This window comes from Apis florea, unplaced genomic scaffold (assembly GCF_048593485.1).
Source record: "Apis florea isolate Af1SG1 unplaced genomic scaffold, ASM4859348v1 contig_1914_pilon, whole genome shotgun sequence".
Lineage (NCBI taxonomy): Eukaryota > Metazoa > Arthropoda > Insecta > Hymenoptera > Apidae > Apis > Apis florea.
The window spans coordinates 2,112,620-2,124,925 of NW_028256504.1; the positions used below are offsets into that span (position 1 = coordinate 2,112,620).

Genomic DNA, 12,306 nt, shown 5'->3' on the forward strand with positions numbered 1-12,306 from the left:
CATGACGATAAAAATATATAATGTTAAAAAATATCAAACTGATAATTCTTTAAAAATTAGTTTCTAAAAATATTAATTTACTATTATTAAAATATTACTTAATATAATATTATAATTTCGATTTTAGTAATCCAAGACATTGAATGATTATTGAAATGATATAAAAATGGTAAATATTAAAGGGTTAATATTAAACGCGGTAAAGATCATTGAAAATATAATAACGAATAAATTGTTTGTTTCATATCTCAAAGGAAATCAAGAAATTTTAACTGGAACTTCTATGGTTATAACTACCTCCGTATTTAATAAAGCAGATTCCGGTCCAGGACTGCTACCTGAAGAAGAATCCTCACCGCGTCTTTGAAGATCCAGAACTTCTTCAGCTATTTGTCGTCCAATTTTACTTACCTCTACGTGACTTGAGATCAATCTTTCTAATCCGCCGTTACCTACGATTATTTATCGACGTGTGAAACGAGACGAGTCTAATTAAATTAAATAATGAATCACTAAAATTATCTCGAACAACGTAAAATATTTCACTCATACTTTGTGCAAAGTAGTCGTAATTGCCTTGAACACTGGAATCCTCAGATCTGTTCCCACTACTTGTGATCGATCGGGAGTCACTGCTGAATACACAATCATTTTCATTAATTAGTAAAAGGTATTGTTTTATATATTTGATATAGATTTGTTAATTAAAAGAGAAAAATATTATCGAAACTTACGAAGTGACAGAGTTCTTAGCTATTAGGTACTCGATATCTTTGGTCCATGGATTTCTAAAAGATTTCCATTCGGATTGAAGCTTCACAAAGCTTGCACCTTTAGTCCTAAACCTGTATATCTGAACAGAAATTTCTCTCATAAAATTTCTTATGTATACATAAAAATTTTAAATTATTAATCAATTCTAAAAAATCTATTTCAACAAATAGATAACAAATATAATACTTAATACAATTGTAATCTAACACTTTTAAAGATTGCATTATTAAATATACTTTCTCATTAAGAATTGGAAACATTTTCAGAAAATGCAAGAACAAATAAAATTCAACAAGTAATAAATTGAAAATGCATGTACAGTGGAAACAACATTGACTGAATTAATGGCATAGCAAGGGAATTAAAATTTAAAATGATAATCATTATCATTGCAAAAGAGTGTCGAGTAATGAGTAACAATGGTAACTTACCTGTGTGGTGACACTCTCGGATGCTTGAAGAGCGGCTTTATGAGATTCTGCCAGATGAGGGATATCATCGTGGTGATAATATTCGTACATGCTCGTTCCAAGTAGCTCTTGTGGCAGGAAACCTAACACTAACGTAGCCCTGTGAATATTTTTTATTTATCATCAAGATTTACATCAACTTATTATCACTGCCTATTATTATTACGTAATTCTAAGGCACAGAAGAATTTAGAATTATAAACAAATATTTATTGTTGTTGTTCCAGAAATTGATCAAAAAGGATTAATTAATGATTTCTGAGTATTGAGAAATATTTTCTTAAAAGTATATATTGCATAAAAATGTGCATCAATTATTTTAACGTTTTCTTTTTAAAAAAATAGTAGTTCGTTAATAATAATGGCTCGTGAGAGAGACACGTTGAAAATTGTATAAATTAAATAATTAAGAAAACGATTAGAATATTAACCTTTGATCGACGAAGAGGAATTTACCGTCCATCGCATGTCGCGAAACGAACTTGATGGATCTCAAACGAGGCTTCTTAGGTAAAGATGTCGGAATCGTGGACTGCAATCGGCCAACTGCTACCAAACACGATAAATTGCAAGCCTCTCCGTCTCCATCACCTTCGTGTTCTTCGAGGTCGATTTTTGCGGGCGCCCACGACTTTAAATATCCAGTACATTGAATTACACAGTACTTCCAGTCTGCAAAAATGTTCAATAATGTTGTCAGCTTGATAAAATCAACATAAACTTGTTTGAAATCGTTTAAGGTTGATTATATTTTATATCCTTGAAATCCTGAAATCTCTTCTTTGAAAAATTCAATTGTAAAGGAATCATCTTGATTTTAATTCTTAAATTTTAATAGAAATGTGCAACCAGAACGATTTAATAATTATTTGGAAATATATTTTCAGATAATATCTTAACGCACTGCAACATTTTACACATATAAAACGATCCTCTTTAAGCTCTCTTTGAAATAGTATCCACCATTCATCTTTGACAAGTGAAGCGGCAAATATTCGAGCTGAAGATTTCAAACGTCATGTTAGAGCGAATTGAATGCGTTTTACAATTTACAATAGTAGATTTATTACAACGTTATCATTAGAGGTATTTTTATTTAATACTAAATAATAATTCAAATTTATTATTTCAAATTCTAATAAGTTTAGAATACTTACCAACGTTTTGTTGTTTTTTTCGTCGATGACATCCGCTTGCCGATTCGGATTCCTCCTTCACTTGTAATTCACCGCAACGTATCCCTTCGACCTTTCGCTTCATTCTGCAGAAAAAGGATCTCCGTGCACCAGGACACAATCTCGATACGCCTTGGGGCACATCCGTTTTTACAGGTAGCATTGCTGTTAAAAAACAACGTTAAACAATGTATCATTATTCTTTGATGCAAATTTTATTTCAACAATTATTCAGAAAATTGTATGGGATAACATAATAAGTAATAATTTTCCAATTTTGCAATTATATCGAGTTAAAATTAAACGTTGTCTTAGATTTTATTTATCATTATTCCATTATTTGATGAACATTTTATATTTGTAAGAAAGTTCGCCATGTCTTATTTCTGCTTGTAGGTGTCTGTGCAGGTATCGATGCGTGCCAATATCAAAAAGTTTTTCGCACAATTTCCTGGAAGAGAAATGCACGCATGCATAGTGCGTATCGCATATTTGCAGTCAAATCGGCCTTGACAGATGGAAGAAGTATAAAAGGCGGTTCGAAGACGCGATAGGCACGTATTAAACCCTTAGTATAATTTTATTTGAGCGAGAGAATCTTTTTTTATAAAATTTTTGGAATGGATTGACGATTAATAAACTGATAAATGAAAGAATTAATAATTAAAGTAATAATAATCGAATTAACAAGAAATATTCGACGGTACATTTAGTCGTTTTATTTTTTAATTAAAATTAAAAGGAATAAAATTAGTTTTAAAATCATTTATGATATTCTCTATTCGATGTGATTAATATTATGGGTCAACGCTTCGATTATATCGTCGTATTTCAATTTTTCAATAAAAAAATAATCCTTGTTTTAATCAAATTCGTGCAATTATAAATGCAAATAAATAAAATAATCTCGTTTAAGAAATGTTTAAGGCAAGGCAATAAATTACATTTAATTCCCCCGTTTTGCATAGAAATTTCTTTGATCGTTCATTCGAGTAATTTATATTATGCTTTAAATAATAAATCTTTCATAAAAAGTGAATCGTAAAAAAAGAAGAAGAAGAGGAAAAAAAAAGAAACGAATTTAAATAAATCATATGTTACAGACATCAAAGAAATAAATATTTAACTAAGTTTAATTCAAACATGTCTTTTTTTAAATTACAAATATATATATATATATATATTTTCATTTATCTGATGGAAGTTTCTTATTAACGCTTTACAAACTTATGCAATCGCTTTTTCTCGAGTTTTATTTTTACACAGAAAGCGACAAGCGACAGATAAGTAACCGACAAACAAACAAACATACCAAAGTTCTCGAACGAATAAAATAAAACGACTACCGTAATTTGAATGAAAGCATAAGCATAAAATCACTATTACTACGATAATTTATTCTTAGCCCAGAGCAAAATGTATCATTGCAAGCAGAGATACGTTACGAAACGAACGTAATAATTCGCTTCGTTTGAAAAATCACACAATATCAACTTTAACATTTTCACCTGAAACCGCAATTCTCATTTGCTTTTAACAGAATCTCCCGTCGATGATCCACGTTAAGATCTGTTGCTCAACGTGGACGCTACTCTATAACTCTTGGACTCCATTTGAAAATCTCAACCTTAACATTTCTGCAAGCTGAAGTTGCAACGCTCGTAAGAAGAGTGATACATCCTTACAGCCAGCCATCAATAATCCGAACCTAATCACTTCACAACGGGGGATACATCCATAATTTTAGCCAATTACTCTATTTGAAACTCCATCGGAATGGATAATAGGCATTAAGTAACATGTCGTACATTCGAATACAAATCTCGCAATTACCGCCATCCTTATGTATATTATTACTGTTACAATGGCGCTTCGACGTTTGATCAATCGGCCATCAGAGGTGTCAGCGATCGTTTTCCTGGCTCGATCGTCTGCTTTATTAATTCGGACGCAACAAGTGTCGATGATTAACGATCGTAGCACTTGATCGTCTTGGAGATCCACGCATAACGAGTATTGTCTTCCTTCTCTTAGCCCTGAGTCTCTTTCATAATGACATTAATTTGAAAATGTTCACCGACAGCCAGAAATCATCCTGATTTATTTCAGGGATATAAAGAAGATTTTTTTTTTTTTTTTTTGATAAATGGATATACATAAATCTCCTATTAATTAATTATACTTAATTGCAAAAATTGTATTATTAAACTTATTTGAAAGTTAAAGTAACGTTGAGATAAATTTTTAATTTAAAATTCTCTATAATTAATAGGATTATTGTAAGTAATAATTTTCAAGGAGTAAATATATCTTAATTTAAAGTTTGATTAAAATTAGGAAAACTTTAAACCACTGTAATTCTGAGGATAATGGCTTCAGCGAATCGAAGAGCATTAGAAGCGTGAAATTCGATATGACTTTTGCTTTCCGAGATATCATCGTGTAAAGGTAATTTTCAATGGTTTATTATATCTTCCTTCTTTCTCACTGATTGATCTCAAATTCTAGATATATAATAAGTAACAGACAGACGCTTCCTGAAAGGACATACTCATTGCCAGGAAAAAATATAAACCTAAACCATTAGGTCAGTCCATTCATAATTTCTGTTTAATTTCTACTTAATGTTTATGACCACTTTAAATGTTTATAACTTGGCATCCGATTGAGATATCAAGAGTGACTTGAACGGCATGATTTTCTTCGTCGTTTTCGAGTAAGTTTTAAGGTACATAATATTACATTTAATTTATTATATATATATATTTATATAATGCTGTGTACGTACTTTTGGCATCTATTAATCGTTCACGTGGACTAAGATCCGAAGAGGACAACTGTTCCTTTACCTTGGCCACATCTTTTGGATGCAGGATATCGAACCAACTTTGACCCAACAGGTCACCCTGTACAGATATAAAAATTGTATAATTTTAAAATATATTTTAAAGAATACATAATTTTTTGATTAGAAAAGAAAAAAACTAAATATAATTAGTGAAAAAAAAAATATAAAATAATTAAATATATCAAATTCATTTTAAGGAAATTATTTATTTTAATATATATTATATTATTTTTGTTCTTAGATTTTCGATGAAAATTTTATCAATAAAAGTAAACAGAGTAAACTGGATACCTGAGAATAGTTGAGTGTCTGTAAAACAGACTCGGATACGTAAAGAATTCTTCCACGATCACAGCCCACCACGAAGACAAAACCCTCCGCAGCCTGAAACAAGAGAAGACATCTTCGATTATGTAACTTGGATCAAATATTAATTACAATTATGCAATAACAAAACCGAGGAAAATCGATTTTCATTATTATTGACGACGGTTCAATTATATTTTAATTTTTTTGGACTTGAAGAAATTCAAATAACAAATAATAAATGGTTTAATTTTAATATTTTTTTTCTAATTTAACTATCTATTAAAAATATTTGCTTAAAATATTTGCTTAAAGATTGAAAAAATCATTGATAAATTATTAATAAATAGTAATTCGATACATTGACCATTTTAATAAAAAATATTCCTTTATTTGAAATAAAATAGTAATTATACGATTCTTGTTATCACAAAATATAAAACTTTATTGAAATTTTATTGAAAAATTATTAAAAATCGAATTATATTTAAATAAATGAGAAATATTTAGACTTTAAAATGTTAAATAGAATGTTTTAATACAGATATAAATCGAAGGTTAATAACCATAGAAATGTAAATATACTTTTCTATTTCAATAAAGTACAGTATTGTGAAAATTAAATGTAATTATGTTGAATCTTAAAACTTTTGAGTGAAAGTATAAATGTAAGCTTTTTTTGGAACTTTATTAAAAAATTACATTAGCCAATAATCGAAGACATTTAAATATAAAATATTTAAAGCTTAAAATAAAACTTGGAATATTTTAATACCGATATAAATCGAAAATTAATATTATAAAATTTATAAATCTATTTTTAATTAGTAAAAATGTATTAATTATTATATTTATCATTGTAGTAAATCGTTAAATTTTTTAATTAAGAGTAAACATTTAAAAAATTCTCAAATTATTGATCACAGTGTCCAAAAAATCATTTTTAATGTAATCGATAAAATTCGGACGGCGTCGTTAAATTTCGTAACCTTACCGAGCATATAAATATAAAGCGGAGCACAGCGAGCAGGTCATTCTCTTCCGAACTAATTTATCGACTCGTACTATAACTTTGAATAATTTTCAATAAAATATAAATTTTTTAAACATTTTTTCGATTATTATATTTAATATACTTGTTTATTCATATTATTATATCGTAATTATTTATTAATTTATTAACTCGTTTTATTTAATTTATTTTTTCATTTTTATTTTTTTATTTTTAATTATTCATTTACATTATTATTTATTTATAATTTCTTCTTTTTTTATTTCTTCATTTTTTTATTCCATTACTTCGTTATTTCATTAATTTATTTTTTTATTTCCTTATTCATTTACTTTATCGTTTACTTTTCACATTTATTTATGTCCTCGTTTTTTTATTTTTTAATTTATTTTGTTATTTCCTTATTCTTTTACTTTATCGTTTACTTTTCACATTTATTTATGTCTTCGTTTATTTTTATTTTATTTTTTAATTTATTTCGTTATTCATTTACTTTATCGTTTATTCTTCATATTTATTTACATCTTCGTTTATTTTTTAATTTATTTCATTATTCATTTACTTTATCCTTTATTCTTCATATTCATTTATGTTTTTTCTTATTTATCAATTTATTTATTGATGATTAATAATTTTAAAAAAATATTTTTTTTAACAAATGCTCGATAGAAAAAAAAAAAAAATTCCTTCGAAATTTTACTTCTTCTTCTCCTCCTTCTCCATCCTCCACTCCATCCCTCCCTTATTAATACGATTAATTATTTTCAGCAAATTTTTGGGACCGCGCGCAATGCGGTCAGTAGAGTCAGTGTTTGCTTCGTGAAAGTTTTTTTAAATTCTTTAATGAATAACGCGAAATTAGAGTCAGTGCTTCTCTCAAGAGGACTTTCAGATCTTACCATTTCTATTTAATTTACTTAATTCTTAATTATTTTCTATACTTTACTCTTTCCTTTAAATTAATCTTATTATTTGGTGGGTCTCGACGCGTAGTCACCTCCTCGTGGTGAGACCTGGTAATTGGTATCGATTTTTCTGCTCGATTAATCTTTGAAAAATTTCCTACGAAAATTTTTCAAAGATAAATCTTTTAAAAATCGATACCAAGCTAAGAACTACGCAGTACCTGCAGTCCAGCCCATACTCGTCCAAATTTTCCTTCTTTTGGATATTTTGGTCGTCTGGACTGGACTGCAGGTACCACTTTATTAAACCCCCTCCGCGAGGGCATCTTGGGATCATCGTGGGATGCATGCGTTTTAGTCTTAAGTAGATCATAAGATAGATTAAGTTTATCGCGAGCGTATTTTTGTTATAGATTTAAGATTTAACGTTAAGGTGTAAATTAAGATAGATATAAGTAATATTAAGTCTTATTAAGTATTATATAAGTAACATAAGTAATATCAAGTAAGCGAGCGACGAATGTAAAAAACTTTTGTAAAGATCATTGTAAAAATAATTGTACATTAATTTATTTATTTTGTTTCAGGTTTTGTTTAATTTTTACATTTATTTTTATTTTTTTCTTGTTTTGTATTTTTTTTTAATTTTAATATTTACTATTAATTTTTATTTTATATGTTTTATATGTTTCTAATTTATTTATATCGTTAATTTTGTTATATTTCGTTTTTGTTATTTAGCTTTAGGTGGGTCTCGATGCGTAGTCACCTCCTCGTTGGTGAGACCTGGTAATTGGCATCGTTTTCCAAAATTTTCCTTTTCAAAATTTTCTTTTAAAAAAAGTACATGAAAAATATTTTATTAGAAACATTCAATAATTTTTATTAGTAATTTTTTTTTTGAAAACGATGCCAAGCTAAGAACTACGCTTTAATCCATTTTTCTATGTTTCAGTTTTCCCTAATTTAGCGAGCTATTTCATTTTTTTTTATTATTACATACTTTTACATTTATTTAATTTTTGTCTTAAATTCTTTTATTTACGTTTTTAATTCATTCCAATTTGATTAATTTTTATGTTATATTAATTTTCGTATTTAATTTCTTATTATATTATAATTTCTTGTATATAATTATATTTTTCATCAACGGAATTTAATGTATAGGAAACCATAATTAATATTATATTATACAATGTTTTAATTTTCGCGCGGTTAGGTAAATAGGTTCGTATTGTTTTAGCCAATCAGAAAGCTTATAAGAAAATCTTAGTGTAGTGCATGGCGTCATATTTCTGCCGAAAAATCATCGAGACGAGATTTTAATTACGCAGTAAGTACTTAAATCTATTTATTGTTACTTTATTGTGGAATTTATAGACATATATATTAAACATTGTGATAACAAAATTAATTAATTTTTCGAATTTCTTTGTACTTTTTCCTTCGATCGAGTATTTGATTGTTGAGGTTACCGGTAGTATTCGTATTGCACGTATTATCAATTTTTCAGTCAAAATTTCAAATCGTTATTGTTTTATATTATAATATTATAATATAATTTTAATTATATACATTTGTTTTTCGGTTCTGATTTTTATTTGTGTAGATTATAATTCGATTATGCTGGGATATCGAAGAAATAATGCTGTATGTATATGCACGTGTCATGATGATTTATAGCTGATAATTTACCTGTATATTAGGTAATAACATTTTATTTCTTTTCGTAAAAATAGATGTATTTGGAATAGATTATTCCTTTTTCTTCGTATTGAAAAATAAATATACGGTAGTTCGTCGTAATAAATTTTATTTTGTCAAATTATCAGTAATACATATTCATTTTTCAATATTATATTTAATTGTATTGTTTATATGTATATATTTTTTTCTTTTGTCTGTTATACTTAAAACTACAAATATTTTTTTATTATATTGCTTTTTCAAAAAATTGAGATTATATATATTAGAGTTCGTGACGTGTTCGACAAGTTTCGATTTGTTGTCGAAATATCGATCGCGACCCTTTGTATTTCGATAATCGAAATTGACTGCGAGATATCATTGTCGTATCGATAATTGTAGTGCGTCGTGTTTCGTCGTGTAAAGTGTGTAATTTATCTGTTGCGTAATATTTATTTCCATAATTGTTCTTTATTATTCATATATTAGTGTGTGTTATTAGTACGTGTTTATTGTGTATATATTATTATCGTAATTAGAAATTCTTTTTTGTAAATAAATTATTCTTTTTTTTTCATTTATCAGTATTTTAGTGTAACAGGTTAGAGTTACGAATATTTCATATTTTGACTTTTCAAAATGAAATTTGTGTTTGATCGATATTTTATTTTAATATATTTGATTAATTTTATACATTTTATGCGCTTATTTAATAGTTTTAATTTTCTTTTATACAGACTGTTAATTTTTGGGTTAGCTTCGAAGGCGGGAAAAGTTCCAATATGGACGCCATCTTGTCACAATGACGCAGTAAAATTTGATATTTCGTATCATACGTACGTATATTATTTTTCTTTTACCTCATCTTGTTAATGCAACTTTATTTTCAGAAAATTTTGTGATCGTGTGCAATGCGATCAGTAGAATCAGTGTTTGTTTCGTAAAAGTTTCTTTATAATTCTTCTATAATCGCGAAATTAGAGTCAGTATTTGTTCGCCGATTGTAACAAACGGCAAACGGGTTAATAATCTTTTATTTTTTTTTTCTTTTTTAAATATTCGTTTTCACGGTACAGAGTAGAATCAGTGTATCAAGAGAATAAGGTGATCATCGATCAATAATCAAAGGTTATTATTCTTTCATATTTTCTTTTAGTTTATTAATTTTTTGTGTTTCATTTTCGTATTTTTTAAGAAAAAAATTACATTAAATATTTTTTTCTTTTTATTACAGGTACGTAGACTTCATTTCATTTAGATATTAGCCTTGAATAAGACAACAATATTTGTGACCGCGTGCAATGCGGTTAATAGAATCAGTGTTTGCTTCGTAAAAGTTTTTTTAAATCCTTAAACGGATAACGCGAAATTAAAATCAGTGTTTGCTTCGTGAAAGTTTTTTTAAATCCTTTATTGGATAACGCGAAATTAGAATCAGTGCTTCTCTCAAGAAGACAAAACGATTATCCATCACTCGAACAGGTAATTATTTTTTATTCTATTCAAATTCTTCTTCTTCTTCTTTCATTCAGAATCGTTAGATTTTTAAAATCAAGTCTTTGTATTAAATTTTCAATTTTTATTACTATTATATCACTCTATAATTATCCTTTCCTTTTATCCTTTCTTATTACAATTTTTTCAAACAATTGAACCGTGTTTTAAATTATGTCGTTCCATTTTGTGTTACAGATGCTTCACCATGCTCACAACTTGCTACGACAATGGCCTCCTCCGATTACTTCCTAGTGAAAACGTTCTTCGCTTCGAACGGTGAGTCGCATGCATTTATGTTCCTCCGGTCGCTCATTCATGTCGTAGGATGAAAGATCCGAATCGACACGAGTGACTGGTTGTATACGTAGAATTTTGCACGAGCACAGTGACCACGGGTATTTAATATACCCGTGAGTAGTAACATTTTTTGTGTTTTATTTATTAGTACAGGCTAGGTTTTCTTGTGCATCGCGTTTTTAAATGTTTTAATAATAATACGTGTAATACAATATTGATAATAAAATAAATAAATTGAATGAAATTGATATTTAAAATTAATAAATTGTAATATTATAAATTATATTTAATATTTTCAGAGTCAAATATTATGTGAATATTTATCTATGAATTAGATATTTTATATACGTATATTTTAATTAGTAGTAAATGATTGAAATGACGTTAATTAAGTAATAAGAGAAATCAGATGTTATTCAACTTCGTTGCAATTATTGCATAACAGTTATGAGCTTAAGTATTATCGTTAATGCGATAATAAATTATTTTTAATTTTCATAATAGTGTATTACATGACTTATTTATTCAATTTTTAGAATATTAAAAATAATAGAACTTTCGTTGAAGAATGTATGAAATCATGTGCACAAGAAGACATTTCGCGACAAGCAGATTTCAGAATCAAAGCAACAAGTTTTGAACATTGTTTGCTTCTATATTTTTCCAATTATGCTTTGATTAAGAGATCGCTTGAGGTTTATTTCCATTAATAATCCAATTAATTTCAATTATTTTATTTCAAATAATAGAGTCTTAGTATTCATATTTTTTCTTATCAATAAATTTTCATCAAAATTAAAGTCATACTAGAATTTATACTAGAATTTATTTAAAGCTCAAAATAAAACATAAATACATAAATTAAAGAATATTAGCCCGTCTTAGAAAAAAGATTCATTAATATTTTTTTAGCTCAGGATTTTCAGGTTTAACCCCTTCCGTGTCCATTGCCAGGATCTCGCTCACGTGCCCAGGTGCTACTTGGGTGAGAGAGAGGCAACGAGCACGATGACTTTAGTTCATAAATTTCTAACAATTTCTCAGCGACTGACGACGCGTTAGCGTATCGTGCGCGACGTATTTTCCACATTATGTGTATGCGTGTGGTTAGGCTGTGGAATTGCGTCGTCTCAAACTATTCCCAATTATTAATCGAATTAACATTTATTAATAATTTTAAATCCGATATATACTATACTATAAAATTTATATCATCCGTTTGACAAAATCATTTCTTTAGAAGACGTATATATACACAAGATTTTTTCTTCACGCAATGGTCGCTAGCCATCGTCAGTCGATTTCAGGAAAAATGGTACGTAAAGTTAGAGTGTGA

General features: G+C 27.8%; 1 protein-coding gene across 6 annotated transcripts in view; it reads right to left on the reverse strand.

Moving 5' to 3' along the window:
* cyc (basic helix-loop-helix ARNT-like protein cyc) overlaps positions 1-12,306 on the reverse strand; it is a 55,888-nt gene that overhangs the window by 1,898 nt on the left and 41,684 nt on the right. For 5 of the 6 annotated variants that reach the window (XM_086913677.1, XM_086913674.1, XM_003691023.4 and 2 more), the window contains 8 exons: positions 5,559-5,651; positions 5,208-5,325; positions 2,402-2,584; positions 1,676-1,916; positions 1,206-1,344; positions 735-853; positions 553-635; positions 298-452 (listed from right to left, as the gene is read on the reverse strand). In XM_086913677.1, the coding sequence (XP_086769803.1) occupies positions 298-452; positions 553-635; positions 735-853; positions 1,206-1,344; positions 1,676-1,916; positions 2,402-2,584; positions 5,208-5,325; positions 5,559-5,651 (1,131 nt within the window). The remainder of the gene's footprint in view (positions 1-297; positions 453-552; positions 636-734; positions 854-1,205; positions 1,345-1,675; positions 1,917-2,401; positions 2,585-5,207; positions 5,326-5,558; positions 5,652-12,306) is intronic. The other variant, XM_086913673.1, reaches the window with a different exon arrangement.